Below are 23973 nucleotides of genomic sequence, written 5' to 3' on the forward strand. Positions count from 1 at the left end.
AAATGTCCATCAACTGACGAATGGATAAAGAAGATGTGATTTATATATACAATGGAATACTACTTGGCAATGAGAAAGAATGAAATCTGGCCATTTGCAGCAACGTGTACGGAACTATAAGTTATGCTAAGTGAAATAAGTCAAGCAGAGAGAGACAGATACCATATGATTTCACCATGTTTCCTGAGAAACTTGACAGGGAACTAGGGGGGTGGTGAAGGGGGGGAAGTTACAGAGAGAGAGGGACACCAATCATAAGAGGTTCTAAATACTGAGAACTCAGGGTTGATGGGGGATGGGGGAAGAAGGAAATTTTGTGATGGGCATTGAGGAGGGCACTGTTGGGATGAGCACTGAGTGTGGTATGGAAATCAACTTGACAATAAATTATATTTAATTAAAAAAGAATTAAAAATTAAAATAAAAATTTAAAAATAAATAAAAGTGGAAGTATGAAAAACATTTACCATGTAAGTGGAAGCAAAAATAATATGGGAATTTAAGAAACAAAATAGAAAAACAGTATGAAGTTCACTTAGAAAGTTGAAAATAGAAGTACCGTAAGATCTAGCAATCACACTACTGGTATGAACGCCCCAAGTGCAGAAACACTAATTCAAATGGATACATACACCTCTATTTTTATTTTAGCATGATTTACAATAGCCAAATTGTGGAAGCAGCCCAAGTATCCATCAATAGATGAATGGATAAAGAAATATGGTACATATATAAAATTAAATATTATTCAGCCATAGAAAGAATGAAATGTTGCTATTTGTAATGACATGGATGAAGCTGGAGAGTATAGTGCTAAGGGAAATAAGTCAGAGAGACAAATGCCATAAAATTTCACTCATATGCAGAATTTAAGAAACAAGACAAATGAGCAAAGGAAAAGATAGGAGCCACGAAACAGACTCTTAACTATTGATGACAAACCGATGGTTACCAGAGGGGAATGGGTATGGGGAATGACCACTAAGTGCTGTATGGAGGTGTTGAATCATTATATTGTACACCTGAAACTAATATTACACTGTATGTTAACTAATGGGATTTAAATAAAAACTTTTAAAAAAGGTAAAACTATTTTAAAAAATCAATAAAATCCTGTAGAATTCTATAGAATTTCTATATTCCCTGAGGTTTTTAATGTATCTGCACTATGGGATCATTGATACGACTATTGAGGCTTTTTGTGAGGTATAAATGCCATAGTCTTTGTGAAGTGCCTGATACACAGGGTCAATCTATAACAAATAATTGATAAATAAAAATTATGTTTCTTCCATTTCTCTTTTGGTATTTTTCATACACCATTTATTGTAAGATTTCACACTCTAAACAGACTTCTGAATTGAAAAGCTGAGTCTGTAAAATTTATATTTATTCTTCTCTGTTAAATTTTCTTCAGATTTTGTCCTAAATATTTAGGCCTTTCCTATCTAATTGTACCTCTAGGAATTCATAGGGAATACATTTTCATCAAAATCAATTAATAAATTAAATATTATTAGGTATTAAGTATTTATATTGATGCTTACTAATTTTTATGTTAGACATTTCTTGTATATCAACCTTTCTATTCAATCTATATAACTTCTGACAGATCATGAATTTATCTTGAATATTTCTGCTGTCTTTACAGCCTGTTGAAAACCTCATTATTACCTGTGATTATTCTTCTCACTTTGCTTATTATCTTCCCAAATCTCCGTTTGGTTGCACATTAATTTTCAGACTCTCTCTGATTCTCACCTCCCAGAAAGACCCTTTAATTATGTTTAGAATTTATTGATGCATGTATGGTAGTATTTATTAATATACCCTAATTGTATATCCATTTATTATTACAGTTTTTTATCAATATTTTCCATTTAACTTGTATATTGGAGTTAAAAGTGGTTTACACATAGGGCACCTAGGTGACTCAGTTGGTTAAGTGTCCAACTTAGGCTCAGGTCATGATCTTGCAATTAATGAGTTGGAGCCCCACCTTGGGCTTTCTGCTGTCAGCAAAGAGTTGACTTCAGATCCTCTATCTCCCTCTCTCTGCCCCTACCCTGTTCTCTCTCTTAAAAATAAATAAACATTTTAAAAAGTGGTTTACATATTATTTCCTCAACATTTTTTGTTTTGGGGTAAAGACAATGTGAAAAAAATTGTGTCTCGTAAAAATATTTTTTATTTGTATTCCCCACAGCAGAATGCCTTGCTTTAGCCTCTACTCAGTAGTTTTCATTTGTGTGCATGACCTGACAATAATGTTTGCAGAAATTAATTTGCACAAATTTATTGCAAGTCATAAAATCTGAGGCAGGGTAGATAAACTTGTTTGAATAAACATAATATTCTTTCTTTTGATTTCCACAACGGAAATAGGTAACAGAGTAGGCCTTATTGGTATAAGGGAACATAATGAAAGTTGTTCTTACTTTCTAGGGACAATTACCTTTTGCTGTAGTAGGGAGTATGGATGAAGTGAAAGTTGGAAAAAGAATGGTCAGAGGCCGTCAGTACCCTTGGGGAGTTTTACAAGGTAAATGTGATAAAAGTGAGCAGGCTTGCTCTGGAAAGACTGTGTGTGTGTGTATTCTCATAGTCCTAAAATATTTCAACTTGAGTCAGTAGTGGTAATTGCTGCTAAATAGTAAATTGAGAGTTACTAATTAGGAGCACAGATTCTTTTACATTTAACTGAATTCTCACTTTATAATTCATTCTCACAGAAGTTTACCAGGTGGTGCTTTAGAAAAAAATTCTTAGAGGTTTGGTAGAACCTCCTCATTTACCCCAACCTGACATATACATAGTATCTCTCTCTGCATAAACTACTACATTCAGAATGTTGGAAAGTGCTTTGAAGGAAAGAACTTTGAACAATATTAAAGTATAAATACCAGTCTTTAAAACCCGTTACATGAATTAATGACTACTTAATTTATAAAGCATTAAGTGACCACCAGAGAAAAAGGATGGTAAGCTATTTAAAAAAAAAAGAAATGTAATTTACCTTTGGAAAATTCATACCTATATACTTATATTAGCTATCTAACATCATGATGAATTGAAATATTCTAATAGGCGGTCATTTATTCTCTGGTTTATATGATTGTAATACAGATTATTGGGGATTGGATTATCTCCAATTATACTAGTTTCAAAAATGTTTTATTAATTGATATATTAAAAATTAAACTTATGAAACACACTTAAAAACAATATATATTTTTTTAACGTTTTTTTTTTATTTATTTTTGAGACAGAGAGAGAGCATGAACGGGGGAGGGGGAGAGAGAGAGGGAGACACAGAATCGGAAGCAGGCTCCAGGGTCTGAGCCATCAGCCCAGAGCCCGACGCGGGGCTCGAACTCACGGACCGCGAGATCGTGACCTGAGCCAAAGTCGGCTGCTTAACCGACCGAGCCACCCAGGCGCCCCTAAAAACAATATATTTTAATGTATATTAAATTTGGCTACAATATCATGCACAATAAAGTATATATTGTGCCCAGTAGTCTGGATATGACAAACACAGGAAAGGGCCATATAAACTAATTGGTTGATTTTGGATATTGACTAATTTGGTCTCATAAATATGGGGTATAAATAGAAATAGAGAACTGAAACATGCATAACTTTTAATGTTTTCATGTCAGCAGGATTTACATTAACTAAAATAAAGTGTTTCATTAGTGAAATATTCTGTGTTAGCACTCAGTGAAATACCTTGGGGGACAGTTTGTAAAATACTAACAATATTAATGAAAAACTGTGCCGTACACTAATATAACATATTATTTCACTGTTTCTTATTTATTCTTTGACTAATAAACTTAAAGCAACTTTCCTGGTCCAAAAATAAACTCTGCCTATAATAGATATGTCCCATATAATCATCGTTACAAAGAATTTTAGCTATTTAACAGAACGATCTCTTAGCTGTTATTTTAAATGTTTTTCATGCACCTATCCACTCTAGAATACTGATTGGGTTGCAAGAATTAATGAGTGTTGTTACTTCCTTATTTTTCTACCTAGTGGAAAATGAAAATCACTGTGACTTTGTCAAGCTCCGGGATATGCTTCTTTGTATAAATATGGAAGACCTGAAAGAACAAACTCACACTCAGCACTATGAACGTTATAGGTGCTGCAAACTGGAGAAAATGGGCTTTACTGATGTGGGCCCAGACAACAAGCCACTTAGGTGAGTAGAGAAGAGCATATCAGAACAAGCTAATGGGTGATTTAGAAATCCCCTACAACGATGATATGCAGTCATTTGGGAATGAGAATAACTACTTTTCACATTCTGGGTCATACTGAATTTTTTTAATGTCTTATTTTTTTTTATTTTAAAATATAATTTATTGTCAAATTGGTTTACATACAGTATGTAAAGTGTGCTCTTGGTTTTTAGGGTCAATTCCTGTGGCCTATAGCTTACATCCAACACCCAGTGCTCATCCCAACAAGTGCCTTCCTCAATGCCCATCACCCATTTTCCCCTCTTGCCCACCCTCAGTTTCTTCTCTGTATTTAAGAGTCTCTTATGGTTTGCCTCCCTTCATCTCTGTTTATAACTATTTTTCCTCTTCCTTTCCCCACAGTCTTCTGTTAAGTTTCTCAGGATTCACATACAAGTGAAATCATATGGTATCTGTCTCTCTCTGCTTGACTTATTTCACTTAGCATAACTTATAGTTCCGTACACGTTGCTGCAAATGGCCAGATTTCATTCTTTCTCATTGCCAAGTAGTATTCCATTGTATATATAAATCACATCTTCTTTATCCATTCGTCAGTTGATGGACATTTAGGCTCTTTCCATAATTTGGCTATTGTTAAAAGTGCTGCTATAAACATTGGGGTACTAGTGCCCCTATGCATCAGCACTCCTGTATCCCTTGGGTAAGTTTCTAGCAGTGCTATTGATGGGTCATAAGGTAGATCTATTTTAATTTTCTGAGGAACCTCTACACTGTTTTCCAGAGTGGCTGCACTAATCTTTGTCAAAGATTAGTTGGCCATACATTTGTGGTCCAATTCTGGGGTCTCTATTCGATTCTATTGGTCTAGGAGTCTGTTTTTGTGCCAATACCATGCTGTCTTGATGATTACAGCTTTGTGGTAGAGGCTAAAGTCTGGGATTGTGATGCCTCCCGCTTTGGTCTTCTTCTCCAATATTACTTTGGCTATTTGGGGTCTTTTTTGGTTCCATACAAATTTTAGGATTGTTTGTTCTAGCTTTGGGAAGAATGCTGGTGCAATTTTGATTGGGATTGCATTGAATGTGTAGATTGCTTTGGGTAGTATTGAGATTTTAACGATATTTACTCTTCCAATCCATGAGCATGGAATGTTTTCCCATTTCTTTGTATCTTCTTACATTTCCTTCATAAGCTTTCTATAGTTTTTAGCATACAGATCTTTTATGTCTTTGGTTAGGTTTATTCCTAGGTATTTTATGATTCTTGGTGCAAAGGTGAAGGGGATCATATTCTTTATTTCTCTTTCTGTTGTTACATTATTGATGTATAAAAATGCAGCCGATTTCTGTACGCTGATTTTGGACCCTGGAATGGTGGTGAATTGATCTATCCGCTCTAGCAGACTTTTGATGGAGTCTGTCAGGTTTCCCATGTATAGTATCATGTCGTCTGCGAAAAGTGAAAGTTTGAGTTTTCTTTGCCAATTTTGAGGAGTTTTATTCCTTTTGTTGTCTGATTGCCGGTGCTAGGACTTCCAACACTATATTACATGACAGCGGTGAGAGTGGACATCCCTGTCGTGTTCCTGATCTCAGGGGGAAAGCTCTCAGTTTTTCCTCACTGAGGATGACATTAGCTATGGGCTTTTGACAAATGGCTTTTATGATGTTTAAGTATGTTCCTTCTACCCTGACTTTCTCGAGGGTTTTTATTAAGAAACGATGCTGTATTTTGTCAAATGCTTTTTCTGCATCGATTGACAGGATCATATGACTCTTATCTTTTCTTTTAATAATGTGATGTATCACATTGATTGTGTTGTGAATATTGAACCACCCTGCAGCCCAGGAATGAATCCCACTTGATCATGGTGAATAATTCTTTTAATATGCTGTTGAATTTGATATGATGGTATCTTGTTGAGAATTTTTGCATCCATGTTCATCAGGGATATTGGCCTGTACTTCTCTTTTTTTGCTCAGTCTCTGTCTGGTTTAGGAATCAAAGTAATGCTGGCTTCATAGAATGAGTCTGGAATTTTTCCTTCTGTTTCTATTTTTTTTGGAACAGCTTGAGAAGGATAGGCATTAACTCTGCTTTAACTGTCTGCTAGAATTCCCCAGGGAAGCCATCTGGTCCAGGACTCATATTTTTGGGGGATATTTTTGATAACGGATTCAATTTCTTCACTAGTTATAGGTCTGTTCAAATTTTCTATTTCTTCCTGTTTCAGTTTGGTAGTGTGTGGGTATCTAGGAATTTGTCCATTTCTTCCAGGTTGTCCATTTTGTTGGCATATAATTTTTCATAGTATTCCTTAATTATTGCTTATATTTCTGAGGGATTGGTTGTAATAAATCCATTTTCAGTTATGATTTTATCTATTTGGGTCCCCTCTCTCCTCTTTTGAGAAGTCTGGCTAGGGGTTTATCAATGTTGTTTACTTTTTCAAAATGCCAGTTCTTCGTTTCATTGATCTGTTCTACTATTTTTTTTTTTTTTTTTGGATTCTATAATGTTTATTTCTGCTCTGATCTTTATTATTTCTCTTCTTATTCTTCTGGGTTTGGGGTGTCTTTTCTCTTCTGCTTCTAGTTCCTTTAGGTGTGCTGTTAGATTTTGTATTGGGGATATTTCTTGTTTCTTGAGATAGGCCTGGATGTCAATGTATTTTCCCCTCAAGACTGCCTTTGTTGCATCCCAAAGCGTTTGGATTGTTGTATTTTCATTTTCATTTGTTTCCACGTATTTTTTAATTTCTTCTCTAATTGCCTGGTTGGCCCATTCATTCTTTAGCAAGATGTTCTTTAACCTCCATGCTTTTGGAGGTTTTCCAGTCTTTTTCCTGTGGTTTATTTCATGTTTCATAGCATTGTGATCTGAAAGTGTGCATGGTATGATCTCACTTTTATATTTATTGACGGCTGTTTTGTGACCCAGTATGTGATCTATCTTGGAGAATGTTCCATGTGCACTCGAGAAGAATGTGTATTCTGCATTTGCATGAAAAGTTCTGAATATATCTGTCAAGTCCATCTGGTCCAATGTATCATTCAGGGCCATTGTTTTTTTACTGATACTCTGTCTAGATGATCTGTCCATTGTTGTAAGTGGGGTATTAAAGTCCCCTACGATTACCACATTCTTATCAACAAGGTTGCTTATGTTTGTGATTAGTTGTTTTATATATTTGGGGGCTTCTGAATTCAGTACATAGACATTTATATTTATCTCTTGTTACAGCCTTTAATTGAAAGTGTAGTTTGTCTGATATAAGTATGGCTACTCCAGCTTTCTTTTGACTTCCAGGAGCATGATACATGGTTCTTCATCCCCTCACTTTCAATCTGAAAGGTCTCAGGTCTCAAATGGGTCTCTTGTAGACAGCAAACAGATGGGTCTTTTTTTTTTTTAAATCCATTTTGATACCCTATGTCTTTTGATTGTGGCATGTAGTCCATTTGCATTAAGTGTTATTAACGAAAGATATGGATTCAGAGTCATTGTGTTATCTGTAGGTTTCATGCTTGTAGTGATGTTTCTGGTCCTTTGTGGTCTTTGCAACTTTCCACTTACAGTGTCCCCTTAGGATCTCTTCTAGGGCTGGTTAGTGGTGATGAATTCCTTTCAGTCTTTGTTTGTCTGGGAAAACCTTTATCTCTGCTTCTGTTCTGAATGGCAGGCTTGCTGGATAAAGGATTCTTGACTGGATATTTTTGCTGTTCATCACATTGAAGAATTCCTGCCATTCCTTTCTGGCCTGCCAAGTTTCAGTATATAGGTCTCCTACTACCCTTATATGTCTATGTTTGTATGTCAAGACTCTTTTGTCCCTGGCTGCTTTCAGAATTCTCTCTTTATCTTTGTATTTCTCCAGTTTCACCATGATACGTCGTGCACAAGATCAATTCAAGTTACGTCTGAAGGGAGTTCCCTGTGCCTCCTGGATTTCAATGTCTATCTTCTTCCCCAGATTGGGGAAGTTCTCCACTATGGTTGTTCAAGTACACTTTCCACCCCTTTCTCTGTTTCTTCTTCTGGAACTCCTATAATATGGGTATTATTCCTCTTCTTTGAGTCACTTAGTTGTCTAATTCTCCCCTTGTGGTCCAGAATTTTTAAAACTCTCTTTTTCTCAGCCTAATAATTTCCCATTATTTATCTTCTATTTCACTTATTCTCCCCTCTGCCTCTTCAATCTTCACTGTCATCACCTCTAGTTTATTTTGCACCTCATTTATGGCATTTTTAGATTCATCATGGCTATTTTTTAGTTCCTTGATCTCTGCAACAATAGCTTCTCTGTTGTCTTGTATGTTTTTTTTCAAGCCCAGTGATTAATCTTATGATGATTATTCTACATTCTTGTCCAGTTATAACGTTTATCAATCCTTTAGCTGTCATTTCTTCCTGGAATTTCTTTTGAGGAGAATTGTCATTTTGACTGGTTTTCTCTCCTTTATGTGTTTTAAAAGTTTGTTACATGCCCTGCACCTGCAAGAAGTACTATATTAAAGAGGTGTCATACACTGCCCAGAGTCTGTCCCTTCCATAGGTGTCTTTTGGAGTGTGTTACTTGCTCTCAGTTGTTGTGACTTTGGTTTACTTTATCTCTCTACTTCTCATAGTGATGCTTCAACCCTTCACCAGGTTTACTTTGATTTGTTGATGGAAGTAACCCTGGAAAGGAAAACAGACAAACAAAACACACACAAACAAAAAAAAACCCAGAAAAACCCACAGAAACACCAGCTACAAGTAAACAATATGGTGGAGATAGTGCTTATGGAATAGGCCTTATCCCATACTAAGAGAGAAATGACAGGGTTGGGGAGAAAGAAAGGAAAATTGACCAGAGAAACTGTATGGATTAATCCAGAGAGAGAGAAAGGAAAATAAAGAAGGAGGTGTATAACATGTATAAAGCCAATAGATTAAATATGTCTGCTTAAACAAACCAACAATCAGAATAACCAGACTCGAGAAGGGGAGAGATAAGAAGGAGAAAAGGAAGGAAGACTATGTCTATATAATAAGAATTGTCTGAAAATTAAATCAGGCAATGCAACAGCGCTGGTCTGGAGGAGGGGCTGTCTGGTTCATCAGTGTCAATCCTGCTCTCGTAGATACACAGTTACCAGGCACAGAGGGGCATGGTTTGGTGTAGGCGGGTCCTGCTTCCACTCTGGGCTCACTGTTCATTCCCTGAAGCCCCACATTATTGGTGATGGGGAGAAAAATGACACCCTAGTCTCTCCTCCATGGACAGTGTGTCCCAAACCACTCTGTTCAGGCTGTCTTCACTGTGCCATGGGCTCAAACAAGGTGGTTTGTCCTGCTCCACTGATTTCTGTGCCTCCCTGCATCTTGGCTGGGACCTAAACCCCGATGTCTAAAGGTTCCCACTCTATACACCCTAAGTTTTGGGAAGTGCCTCTTTGCACTGCCAGATATATGGTCTCTGGCTGGCAGGTGCAGGCAGTCTTTTTCCTCTGAATGGTTATATACCTTTTTCCCACACCACTCCAGGGAGGGAATTGCTTTTTCCCTCTGTAGACTGCACCTCTGAACTAGTTACTGAGCTTGGGACTGGCTCTCCTCTTCCCCAGGTGTGCAAACAGGGCAGCTCGTCCAATCCGGAGAAAGCCCCACAGTTAAGAGATTGGATCTTTCTCAGTCCTGGTCTGTGGTTTTTCTCCTGTCCAGATACAGTCCTATGCTTTCCCACCCTCTCTTTCTCTTCCCTTTGTCTCTCCACAGAAGGTGATCCTTCCCCTCCATTCCTCTGCTGCCCGTTTTATCTCTCCCAGTTTGTAATCACACACCAATGGCCTGCCAGTTTTTCCCAGTGGGTCCCTGGAGGCATCTCTGTTACTTGGTCGCCCAGACTCTTGGAGTTCAAAGTCCTTTGCCTCAACACTGCTGTGTTTGAGAGTTGAGGGAACTTCAGATCCCCCTACTTCTCTGCCATGTTGTATCCAAATGGATAATCTCAAATTTTGTTTTTTAATCATCTTCAGACTTGGAGAGAGTTGTTAGGAACAACATAATTAAAGGGCTCATTTATATGCTCAAAAAAGAGTATCCAATGTATCCAATATGTATATATGCTGAAATGTGTATCCAAAAGAAAAACATTATATTGTTTTTATTTTTGTATTTTATATGAAATAGATGTACATGAAGAAGGTTTCCAAATATTGGCAAGGCCTTTATTGATAAAAGCTGGCAAAGAATATTAAGAAGGATGACAAAGGACATTGAATGTTGGATGAAAGAGAGAGGAAAAGCCACAGTGGAATGTTGTAGAATTCAAGTGAAAATAGTTTGAGAGTAGGTGTATTTAGTGATATTTAAGTAGAATAGTTTTTGTGCTGCAAATGATGAGTGTGGTATGATCCAGGTATGCTGATTTTTTCAGGTATTTTGAAGACAAACAAAATTGAACTGGTTATTTTAACTGAATTATATTTTGAAAGATGTCTGACTTAATATTTAATTTTTATTTTGGGAGAAGAGATAGACTTCCTAAGAAAGATGTGAAAACCATGGGGCGCCTGGGTAGCTTGGTCGGTTAAGTGTCTGACCGGCTCAGGTCATGATCTCAGATCCATGAGTTCGAGCCCTGCATCAGGCTCTGTGCTGACAGCTTGGAGCCTGGAGCCTGTTTCAGATTCTGTGTCTCCCTCTCTCTCTGCCCCTCCCCTGTTCATGCTCTGTCTCTCTCTGTCTCAAAAATAAATAAACGTTAAAAAAAATTAAAAAAAAAAAGAAATGTGAAAACAAGATTTTTCTCACTCATAAAATAATTTTTAAAAATTAACTATAGTGATACACATTACATTAGTTTAAGGTGTACACATAATGACTTGACAACTTTTACATTCTGCTACACTCACTACAAGTGTAGTTACCATCTGTCACCACACAACACCATTATGATACCATGGACTTTATTTCCTATGGTGTACCTTTCACCCACTTGCCTTACTTATTTCATAACCAGGAGCCTCTACCCCCTCACTCCCTTTCACCCATTTTTCCCATCTCCCATTCCCCTAGCCTTTGGTAAGCACCAGTTTGTTCGTATTTATTTGTCTGTTCCTCCTTTTATTGTTTGCTTATTTGTTCATCTGCTTTGTTTTTTACATTCCACATATAAGTGAAATCATTTTTCTTTCTATGACATTTCACTGAGCTTAGTACCCTCTTGGTCCATCCCTGTTGTCACAAATAGCAAGATCTTATTCTTTTTTAAGGCTGAGTAATATTTACACACACACACAGCATACACACAGACATACCCCACATCTTATTTATCCATTCATCTATTGATGGAAACTTATGTTGCCTCCATGTCTTGGCTATGGTAAATAATGCTGAAGCACACTTAAGGATTCAAATATATATATTTGAATATATATGGATCCAAATATATATTATTTAGATCCAAATAATCAAATATATATCCAAATATATATTTGATTTCATATATATACATATATTATATATATAATATAAATAATATATAATATATATAACATATATATTATATATAATATTATATATTATATACAATAAATAATATATATTTATATTATATATAATATATTATATATATTTATATAATATATATATTTGAATTAACGTTTTCATTTTGGGGGGTAAATAACCAGTAGTGGAATTACTGGAACCTATGGTATTTCTATTTTTAACTTTTTAAATTTTTTTTTTCAACGTTTTTTATTTATTTTTGGGACAGAGAGAGACAGAGCATGAACGGGGGAGGGGCAGAGAGAGAGGGAGACAAAGAATCGGAAACAGGCTCCAGGCTCCGAGCCATCAGCCCAGAGCCTGACGCGGGGCTCAAACTCACGGACCGCGAGATCGTGACCTGGCTGAAGTCGGACGCTTAACCGACTGCGCCACCCAGGCGCCCCTCTATTTTTAACTTTTTAAGGAACCTCCATATTTTTTTCCACAGCACTTGTACCAATTTACATTCCAACCAACAGTGCATGAGGATTCCCTTTTTGCCACATCATACCAACATCTGACAGGTGTAAGATTATGTCTCATTGTGTTTTGATTTGCATTTCCTTGATGATAGTAATGTTGAGCATTTTTTCATGTGTCTGTTGGCCATCTGTATATTTTCATTGGAAAAATGTCTATTCACATCCTCTGCCCATTTTTTATCAGTTTATTTTTTTCTTTTTGGTGTTGAGTTGTGGAAGTTCTTTATATATTTTTGTTACTAACCTCATATCAGATATATTATTTGCAAATATTTTATCCCATTCAGTAGGTTTCCTTTTAATTTGGTTGATGGTTTCCTCCACTGTACAAAAGTCTTTTATTTTGGTGTAGTCAAAATAGTTTATATTTGCCTTTGTTCCCTTTCCCTGAGGAGACATAGCTAGAAAAATGTTGGCAGAAAAATGTTGACCAATGTCCAAGAGATTATTGCTTATGTTTTCTTCTAGGAGTTTTATGGTTTCAGATTTCGCTTTAGGTAATTAATTAATTTCGAGTTTCTTTCTGTGTATGGTATATGAACGTAGTCCATTTTCATTCTTTTGCACCTAGCTGTTCAGTTTTTCAGTGCTAATTATTGAAGAGACTTTTACCCATTGTGTATTCTTTCCTCCTTTGTCATAGATTAATTGACCATATAAACTTGGGTTTGTTTTGGGGATCTTAATTATGTTCCATTTATTTGTCTATTTTTGTGCCAGTACCATACTGTTTTGATAATTATAGCTATGATGATGATAATGATGATGAGGAGGATGATGATGCTTCATTTTAAATAAGAATTTTATAGAGGTCTCCTGAAATTTTATTATCAAAAGATGTGAAGAGTTGTGATATAATGAAAAGTGTTGATAAGAAATCACTGATATAAGTGTTTCAAAATTCTAGTACTCTTTAGGTATGCTGTCCATATATTCAATATTGCACTCCACTTTTTTACATCTCATGATATAAATTTTTTTACATTATATTTTACAGTATATAGTTTATGTACTGTACAGTATATATTTTTACAAGTTTACTTATATACCATTTTAATATGACAATAATAAAATATTTTTTATAGTTTTCAAGAGATCTATGAAGATAAAAGACAAAAGTTCTATGATCAATGTCAGAGGGAAGAAGAAGAATTGAAACAAAAGTTTATGCAGCGAGTAAAGGATAAAGAAACAACATTTAAAGAATCTGAAAAAGAGGCAAGTACACTGGTATAATCCAATTTGTGTTCATTTTAATGTGTATTATTAATTTGGAGTTTTAATATCAAAGGTTTAGTTGATGATTTTGGAGGATACTTGCTACTTTTGAAGTAACTGTTTACAGTATAGGTTTTGAATACAACCTTTAAAAATTATAGTCAACAATTTTATTTTTTAGAACATATAGACAATTTGTATTTTTAGAAAAAATGAAAATAATTTTGTAAAACCTATTTACCTTTATTTTATTTTATAATATGAATTTTCATGAATAAATTTTAATTTATAAAAAATTCAAGCTATTGATATGTGTGAAGAGTTATTACTTTCTAATGCTACTACTGCATTATAAAAAAATTTTCACTTTTATAAATAAGCAGGTAAATGTTGAATAACACACATCTTAATTAATTAGAAAACATCTAGTTGGTGAATTATTTGGATTTTTTTTCATTTCATTCCTTTATGTTTCCAAGAAATTGAAAAAAAAAGACAACTTATATAGTTTTGGTTATTTGCACCAATACCTTTTTAACAAAAAATATATTTGGAATCATAAATACCTTTCAGATGATTGTGGTTTTAACTTAATATGTTAGTTTTGAGCAGAAATAGGTACATTGAACATGAACTTCTTTCTCAATAGAAACAATGTAGTGATTAGGTGTTCTGTAACAGATGTCTCAATCATGGACAGTTGAATTATAGGTAATAAAAATTCTTTTAGCTTCAGTATAAAGGTAAAGTTTTGGAATTGTTCAAGGGTATCTTATGGAATCCAAGAACAGGAAGCATAACTGGATCTCATGATAACTTAAACCCAAAGTAGGAGGTTATCAGAAACCAAATCAGCCATTTACATTCTCTATTTCTTCCCTACTTTATTCACCTTAGTTATGGCACTTAACTGTGTACATCTGTTTCATTTTTGTCCTCTGCACATCAGTTATTCTCCCATTCTTCAGTTATATTTCCCTCAAGAAAAACCAAACATAACTTAAAATTGGTTGTGCAGAGTGATGAAATTCTTAACAAACAGAGATTAATTTTTGTAGAAAAAAAATTAAATTTCTGGTAGAAATAAAATGACCGAGATAGTAAAAGCAACCACGAAGAGTAAAATGAAAGGAAATGGGCCCACCAGACTTCCTCAAAAAAGGAACAGCTTAATTATTGAAAACATGATAAGTAGACAGAAGTTATGATTAACTGAAAAGGAAAGTGGAGACTCACAGAGGTAAAGCAAACTTTTTAAGCCCATGTAGCAGATAAATTAGAATTCAAACTTACAACTTTATAATTTTCAAATACTTAAAATTGATAAGTTTGTACATTTCCCACATTACTAGAGATTTCATCATCTTTCTTCTCATCTTCTTAAATCTGTTATTTTAATTTCAGTTAGCATACAGTGTTATTTTTTTAAATTTTTTTTAACGTTTACTTATTTTTGAGAGAAAGAGACAGAACATGACGGGGAGAGGGACGGAGAGAGAGGGAGACACAGAATCTGAAGTAGGCTCCAGGCTCTGAGCTGTCAGCACAGAGCCTGATGTGGGCCTCGAACTCACAAACCATGAGATCATGACCTGAGCTGAAATCGGACGCTCAACTGACTGAGCCACCCAGGCGCCCCAGCATACAGTGTTATATTAGTTTCAGGTGTACAATATAGTGATTCAACACTTCCATATGCTACCCTGGGCTCATCACAAGTGCACTCCCAATCCCCAATCACCTCTTTAACCAATCCCCCCACACCCTCCTGTCTCTATCAGTTTGCTCTCTATAATTAAGACTCTGTTTCTTGAACTTTCTCTCTGCTCACTTGTTTTGTTTAACAAATTCCACATGTGAGTGAAATCATATGGTATTTGGCTTTCTCTGACTGACTTACTTTGCTTAGTTGTAGTCTCTAGCTACATCCATGTCATTGCAAATGGCAAGATTTCATTCTTTTTCATGGCAGAATAATATTCCATTGCAATATATATACCCCATCTTTATTTATTCATCAATGAATGGGCACATGGACTGCATCCATATATTAGCTATAGTAAATAATGCTGCTGTATGTATCCTTTTGAATTAGTGTTCTTGTATTCTTCAGGTAAAAATCAGTAGTGCAATTGCTGGATCACAGGGTAGTTCTATTTTTAACTTTTTGAGGAACCTCCATACTTTTCTCCAGAATGGCTGAACCTTTGCACAGTGCATGAAGATTTCTATTTCTCCACATCCTAACACCTGTTGTTTCTTGTGTTGTTGATTTTAGCCATTCTGACAGGTGTGAGGTGATGTCTCATTGTAGTTTCTACTTGCACTTCCCTGATGGTAAGTGATGATGAACATCTTGTCACCTGTCTGTTGGCCATCTGCATGCCTTCTTTGGAGAATTGTCTGTTCATGTCTTCTGCCCATTTTTTAACTGGATTGTTTGTTTTTTGGGGGGATGTTGACTTTTATAATTCCTTTATATAATTTGGATACTAACCCTTTAGCAGATTTGTCATTTGCAAATATCTTCTCTCATTCCTTAAGTTGCCTTAGAATTTTGTTGTTTGTTTCCTTCACTGTGTAGGAGCCTTTTATCTTGATGAAGTCCCGAGAGTTTATTCTTGCTTTTGTTTCCAATACTTCAGGAGACATATCTAGAAAAAAGTTGTTATGGCTGATGTCAAAGAGGTTAATGCTTATGTTCTTTTCTTGGATTTTTATGGTTTTTGGTCTCACATTTAGGTCCTTGATCCATTTTGAACTGTTTTATGTGTATGGTGTAAGAAAGTGGTTCCGTTTCATTCATTTGCATGTTGCTGTCCTGTTTTCCCAACACCATTTGTTGAAAAGACTATCTTTTTCCACTGGATATTCTTTCCTGCATATGGTTGTGGGTTTATTTCTAGGTTTTCTATTCTTTTCTCTTGATATATGTATCTATTTTGTGCCAGTAACAAAGCATTTTGATCACTGCAGATATATAATATAAGTCTGGAATTGTGGTATCTCCAGCTTTGCTTTTCTTTTTCAAGATTGCTTTGGCTGTTTGGTGTCTTTTGTGGTTCCATACAAATTTTAGGATTGTTAGTTCTATCTATGAAAAAGCTGTTGGTATTTTAATAGGGATTGCATTACATGTGTAGATTGCTTTGGGTAGTGTAAACATTTTAACAACATTTGTTCTTCCAATCCATTTCTTGATGTTATCTTCAATTTCTTTCATCAGCATTAGTTTTCAGAATACAATTGTTTTACTTCTTTGTTTAGGTTTACTCCTAGGTATCTTATTATTTTGGGTGCAATTATAAATGGGATTGTTTTCTTTAATTTCTTTCTGCTGTTTTATTGTTTGTGTATAAGTGCAATAGATTTGTGTATGTTGATTTTGTATCCTGCAACTTTACTAAATTCATTTATTCGTTTATTCATTTTAGCAGGTTTTTTTCGTGGAGTCTTTTGGGTTTTCTAGAGTTTCATGCAGTCTGCATTCAATGAAAATTTGACTTCTTCCTTGCTGATATGAATTCTTTTTTATTTCTTTTTGTTGTCTGATTGCTGTAGCTAGGACTTCCAGTACTATGTTGAATACAAGGGGAGAGAGTACATCCTTGTCTTGTTCCTGACCTTAGGGGAAAAACTCAGTTTTTCCCCTTTAAGGATAATGTTAGCTGTACATTTTTCTTATATGGCCATTATTATGTTGAAGTCTATACCCTCTATCCCTATTTTTTGAGGGTTTTCATCAAGAACGAATGTGTACATTGTCAAATTCTTTTTCTACATCGATTGGGAGGATCATATGGTTATCTTTTCTTTTATTAATGTAATGTGTCACATTGATTGACTTACAAATATTGAGCCACCATTACTCCAGGTAAAATCCCACTTGGTCATGATGAATTATTCTTTAATGTATTGTTGGATTGGATTTAACAATATTTTTTTGAGAAATTTTGCAACCATCAGAGATACTGGCCTGTAGATCTCTTTTTTAGTGGAGTCTTTGGTTTTGGAATCAGGGTAATCACTGGCCTCATAGAATGAGTTTGGAAGTTTTCTTTCCATTTCTACTCTTTTGGACTAATTTGAGAAGAATAGGTATTAACTCTTTTTAAAATGTTTGCTAGAATTCTCCTGTGAAGCCATTTGGCCCTGGACTTTTGTTTGCTGGGAGTTTTCTGATTACTGATACAATTTCTTTGCTGGTTATCAATGTGTTCAAGTTTCCTATTTCTTGCTCTTTCAGCTTTGGCGGTTAATATGTTAAGCAATTTATCCATTTCTTCCAAATTATCCTATTTGTTGGCATATAATTTTTCATAACATTCTTTTGTAATTGTTTGTGTTTCTGTGGTGTTGGTTGTTATTTCTCCTGTCTCATTTGTGATTTTATTTATATGAGTCCTTTCCTCTCTCTTTTCTTTTTGATAATTCTGGCTAGGGGGTTATCAATTTTATTATTATTTTTTTCAGAGAACCAGTTCCCAGTTTCATTGCTGTGACCTGTTTTGTTTTGTTTTTAGTTTCTATATCATTTATTTTTGTTATAATCTTGATTATTTCCTTCCTTCTGCTGGTTTGGGAGTTTGCTGTTGTGTTTCTAGTTTCTTTAGTGTAAGGTTAGGTTGCTTAGATTTTTCTTTCTCTTGAGGTAGGCCTATATTGCTATAAACAGGCCTCTGGAACTGCTTTTGCTGCATTCCAGATGTTTTGGACTCTTGTTTTTTCATACGTTTTCATGTACTTTGAAAGAGTTTGGTGTTTTCTTAAAAAACTAGTCATGCCCTTTTCAATACAATTCAACAATTGTACTCCTTGGTATTTACCTAGAGGAAATGAAACTTATGTCCACACAAAAACCTATACACAGATGTTTAAAGAGATGTATTCATTATTGCCAAAACTTGGAACAACTGAGATGTCTTTCAGTAGGTGAATGGTATAAAGTGGGGTGTTAAAGTCCCCTACCATTCTTGTATTATCAATGAGTACCTTTATGTTTGTTTCAATTTTTAATATATTTGGGGGCTATCATGTTGGGTGTATAAATATTTACAACTGTTAGATATTATATTTGAAATGTCCTCTGTATTTTGATATTGTGCCTTCTTTCATCTCTTGTTATAGTCTTTGTTTTAAGTCTATTTTGTCTGATACAAGTATTGCTACTCTGGCTTTCTTTGACATCCATTTGCATGAAAGATGTTTCTCCATCCCCTTGCTTTCAATCTGTATGTGTCTTTAAGTTGAAAATGGGTCTTTTGAAGACAGCACATAGATGGGTCTTGGTTTTTTTTTTTTTTATCCATCTGTCACCCTATATCTTTTGATTGGAATACTTAGTTCACTTACATTCAAAGTAGCTATTGATAGATGTGTAGTCAGTGTCATTTCATTACTTGTTTTGTCACTGTTTCTGAAGATTTTTTCTGATCCTTTCTTCTTTGTCACTTTTGGTCCCTCCTTTCCATTCAAAGAGTTCCATTTAATATTTGTTGCAGGGCTGGTTTAGTGGTCACGAGCTCCTTTGGTTTTGTTTGCTGGGAAACTCCTTATCTCTTTCTCTATTCTAAATGAAACCTTTTCTGGATAGAGTATCCTTAGCCACAGATTTTTCCCATTCATCACTTTCAATATATCATGCCACTTCTTTTTGGCTTGCCAAGTTTATATTGAGAAATATCCAGCTAGCCTTATGGGTCTTCCCTTGTAAAGACTTCTGCTTGTAAGATGTTTTTTCTGTCTCTATTTTTCACAAATTTTATTACAATATGTCTTGGTATTGAGTTGCTTTTGTTGATTTTGATGGGAATTCTGTGTGCCTCTTGGATCTAGATATTTGTTTCCTTCCCCAGATTAGGGTAATTTTCAGCTATTATTTCCTCACATAAATTTTCTAGCCTCACCCCCATTGTTTCTATTCTTCTATAAGAAGAGAAACTATACAATGCTGATGAAAGAGATTCATATCTTTCATAAAATGAATGTTATTACATTTGATGGATTCATTGAGTTCCCTGATTCTATTCTTGTGTTGCATAATTCTTTCTTTTCTTCAGCTTCTTTATTTTCCATTATTCTCCCTTCTAGGACACTATATTATTCCACTGCTTCTTTCAGTCTGCTCGTCATTGCATCAAGCTTGTTTCCCATCGTGTTTATTTCAATCTTCATCTCTGATTGGTTCTTTTTAACTCTCTTATCTCTGTGGTAAGGGTCTCATTGATGTCTTCTATTCCTTTCTGAATAGAGTATCCTTATGATTGTTCCTTTAAAGTTTCCATCAGGCATGTTACCTATATCTGTTTTACTTAGCTCTCTGATTTGGTTCTATCTTGTTCTTTCATTTGGGATAAATTACTCTGTTTTGGCATGTTATCTAAATCTCTCCTTTCTTCTCTGTGTTAGAAAAGCCAGTTATGTCTCTTCCTCCTGAAAAAAATGGCCTAATAAAGAAGAGGTCGGGTAGTGCTCAGGCCTGGTACTTCCTGAAGTATCTGCAGTGTGTACTGTGTGCACTCTGTTGTTTTCTGGCTGCTCTATCCTTCAGGCTACTCACCTGCAGAGGCTCTCCTTGCCTGCAGTGGGTAATGTTTGGTCTCAGGCCTGAATGTGGTGAGTTTTAACTAGATATGCTCTGGTCTGCTTGTGAAATGAGACCTGACATCAGTTCCACTAGAAGTGAGGCCCTGCAGTACTCCTTGGTCAGGAGATGAGGTCTGGGCAGACGTTTGTGCTGGTGTTCTGAGAGAGGGGCTTGCCACACTGGGACTGAGGCAAGCTTGACTGAGAAGGCAGTCCTGCTAGAATGCATGGGGCTTGGTATATGGAAGTTAGGCAGCCAGTGTCAGTGCTGCACTGCTTCCAGCAGGTGGCTCTGTGTTTTCGCTGAAGGATGGGGAAGGGAAGTTGTGCCAGTCAGCTCCTTTGTTCCTGGAGAGATGTGTTAGTGAATGCTGTCTCTCAGAGAAGCTCTAAGAAGGACAAATAATCTTTCCAATTATGTGCCCCAGGTGTTCCTCAGATCACTGTTTCCATGCCATCTGCCCCTGTGTTCTCTGTCTGTCTTCTCTCCAGGAGCAGGGCAGTGCTTTCAGGGCTCTATCTGAGCCAAACTTCCTGATCTTGAAAACTCCAGGATCTAAGCCTCACAAGTTGTAAGAACTCACATAGTTCAACCCATTTTATTTTCCAAGCCAATGGCTTTGAGGAAGCATTCTCCTTGTGCATTCCTCCATGTGCTCCCCTCGCTCTCTCTCTTTTCCATGATCAACAGCTACCACCCCTTCACAGCACCTGATATCCATTTCTCCTCTAAATCACATCTCCACACTTACTATCTTCTTTGATGTGACCTCTTTTCTCCCTTTAATTGTGGAGTTTGTTCTGTCAGTCTTCAGGTTTATTTTTGGCACATTTAGGATGATTGGATAGTTAATTAGTTGTGTTTGTGGGAGAAGGTGAGCCTCAGTTCCTCCTACTCCACTGCCATCTTCCTTCCAAGTCTCACCTTCCCCTCTTTAAGTGAGTTTTCTCACTGATTTTTCCCATCATTTATGGATATCACACTCTCACATCCCCAGTCTTTTCAACTGTGTGTCAGTATTCATTTCCTTCTCAGGCATGAAAATGTAATTCTATCTGACTTCAGCAGAAGGAATGTAATCTTTACTTATGGGAGCCTGTGTGGCTCAGTCGATTAAGCATCTGACTTCAGCTCAGGTCATGATGTCATGGCTCATGGGTTCAAGCCCCATGTCAGCTGTGCTGACAGTTCGGAGCCTGGAACCTCCTTCAGATTCTGTGTCTCCGTCTCTCCCTGCCCCTCCCCTACTCTATCTCTCAAAAATAAATAAACATTAACAAAAATTTTAAAAAATCCACCATGGATTTGGGACACCTGGGTAGCCCAGTCGGTTAAGCATCAGACTCTTGATTTCGGCTCAGGTCACGATCTCACAGTTCATGAGATCAAGCTCCACATTGGGTTCCATGCTCACAGCATGGAGCCTGCTTGAGATTCTCTTTCTCCCTCTCTGTCCCTCCCCCACTCACTCTCTCTCTGTCTCTCAGAAAGAAAGAAAGAGGAAGAAAGGAAAAAAGAAAGACCATGGATCTCAAACTTTGCTGCACACTAAAATTACCTGGGGATTTTCTAAAAGGACTGATGCTCAGGTTTCATTTCCAGATAGTGTGATGCAATTGATCTGTGGGTAGCTTGTGCATTAGGAGATTTACAAACTTACTGAATGATTCTAATGGGCATTTAGGGTAATACCAATACCATGCTTGTGTTCTTCACAGCCATATAAGGCAGCTAATTAATATTGTGGCAATTTAAGCCCCTAGCCTGTTTTTCAAAAAGTTAAATGGAAAATTAGTTGGTCCTTTATATTTTTTTTGGATTAGCAAAAATTCAAAAAAATCATACCATCTCTGATGCATACAAGCAAACATGTTGAATAATGTCTTACTAAAGACCCAGGCCTGTCTCTAATGGAAACTAAGGTGGTATTATCTCTTTCTTATGATTAATTTGGCTTAAATACCACAGATTAAAGATCTCAGTAGTAAATAACAAGTAACTGAATGAGGTTTTTTTCTTCCTATAATTGTACTAATTTTACTTAACAAGGAAATTATCAGACTTTCTTTTGAAATGACTTTATCAAAGTATAGACAAAAAATTTATAATCCATTTCATAATTTAATGTATGTATCTTTACAGGACATGGATCTATCAATTTTTACTCAGAGAGATTAGTGGAAAAGTATAGAGTAAAAAATTATACATTAGTAAAAATTTTTAAATTGAGTATTTTTCATAATTTTGCATCTTATTACATTTGGCTCAATGGGGACACATTTAAAATTAAAATTAAGAAAGAAATTTCATATCTGATTTTCTACTTTAAACATGAAATTTAGAGACCGTTACTAAGATCATGCTCTACTCTGATGATTAGGTTATATTTAATAACCAGTAGAAAACACCATCAAGTCCCTGGGAATGTGCTACCATAGTGTGCATTGAGTCACAGCTGTGCATTTGTTTTACAGTTACAGGAAAAGTTTGAGCATCTTAAACGAGTCCAACAAGAGGAGACAATGAAATTTGAGGAGAAGAGAAGACAATTGGAAGAAGAAATAATGGATTTTTATAAATTGAAGGCTGTTTCTGGAACATTACAGACTCTGGTGTGCACCAATATAAAGAAGGAGAAAGATCGTAAGAAATAGCCCTCTCTTACCATTCTGTGTATTATAGAGCCCTATCGCTCTCAAGTCTATCTTTCTGCGAGATTATCTTTATAGCACTTAACTCTTCCCCAATTAGAATGTGAACTTCCCAAGAGCAGGTACCCTGGCCATCATATTAGATTTTGTGTCTTCAGTGTTTTTAACAAAAACTAACACAGTTTCCACTCAATAAATATTTGTTAAAATGAAAAAAAAAAATCAAAGAAATACATAGCATAGTGTAAGTAGTGTTGATTAGCTGTTTTTGTTTGTTTGTTTTTTTAATACCATAGCTCTGGCTATGGCTGCAGTGCACAACTATAACTATAACTATATAACTATAACTATAAAACTATAACAACTATAACTATATATAGGGGATTTGTTCATGAGCTATTGCCGGAGTCAAGCTCCAGCAGGTCGAGGGGTTCCTGAAGGCTGAACAACGTTGGCAAAAAAATGAAAAAAAAAAATCAAAAATAAAAATGGACACAGACAACAGCAGTGTGTTGAACTGGCTGCTTTATTGTGGCAAATGTGGCATTATATTTGTTAGCAATTTCCTTGTAGTGTGCATCATCTATGTTTTCTAGCATTACCTAATTCTAAAATGTTCCTATGTGTAGTCACCTTTTAAGGAATAGCATGGTTATTTTCTCATAATATTCCCTCCTGCCCTTTGCTTATTGATTAATTTCTTACATTATTTTCATTATGTATCTACGTTTATCTATAATCTATAAAGCATTTGCTTTGCTGTTTTCATGAAAGGTCATCTATCTCTCAACACCTCAAGTGTAACAGATACAGGAACATGACCTCTTAGTTGTTTCACTGAACAATTTGTGGTTTGAGGAACAAAAGTGTTCGCCTTGGTCTGAGGTGCCAGGAGGGGGCCAAAAGGGCCTTAGGAATCCAGGCCTTATACATTCTCAGAGAGACAATGCACCTAGGAAATAATGAACCATTCTGTACTTTAACCGACTAGGTTCAATCATCATCTGGAATGCCTCCTGGGGGCCAAGTGGACCTAGGGGTTGGAGTAACTTGTGCCCATAGATACACTCCTTTGTTGCCAGAGTGGGGCTTTCAAATCCATTTGTACTCCCACCTTTATGTAATTTGGCCTTAATAAAGTACCTGGGGAATTTTCTGTTGGGGAATTGCCCTTGACAGGCCCCTGGGAAAAGAACCTTTGGGAAAGAAATAAGGTTCCTCAAGGAAATTGTGCAGCTCTACATTTAGCCCTTGCCACTCCCTATAAAGATTCTTCTACCTAA

The 23973-nt window shown here is 35.9% G+C and overlaps 1 protein-coding gene across 1 annotated transcript in view; it reads left to right on the forward strand.

Annotated features, from left to right (window-relative positions):
- The window catches only part of SEPTIN14 (septin 14), an 80680-nt gene extending 57323 nt beyond the window's left edge, over positions 1-23357 (forward strand). The window contains exons 7-10 of the mRNA XM_007079104.2: positions 2446-2542; positions 4045-4213; positions 13321-13453; positions 22514-23357. Of these exons, the coding sequence (XP_007079166.1) occupies positions 2446-2542; positions 4045-4213; positions 13321-13453; positions 22514-22693 (579 nt within the window). The 3' untranslated portion in view covers positions 22694-23357. The remainder of the gene's footprint in view (positions 1-2445; positions 2543-4044; positions 4214-13320; positions 13454-22513) is intronic.
- Positions 23358-23973: the final 616 nt, after the last annotated feature.

This window comes from Panthera tigris, chromosome E3 (genome assembly GCF_018350195.1).
Source record: "Panthera tigris isolate Pti1 chromosome E3, P.tigris_Pti1_mat1.1, whole genome shotgun sequence".
Taxonomy (NCBI): domain Eukaryota; kingdom Metazoa; phylum Chordata; class Mammalia; order Carnivora; family Felidae; genus Panthera; species Panthera tigris.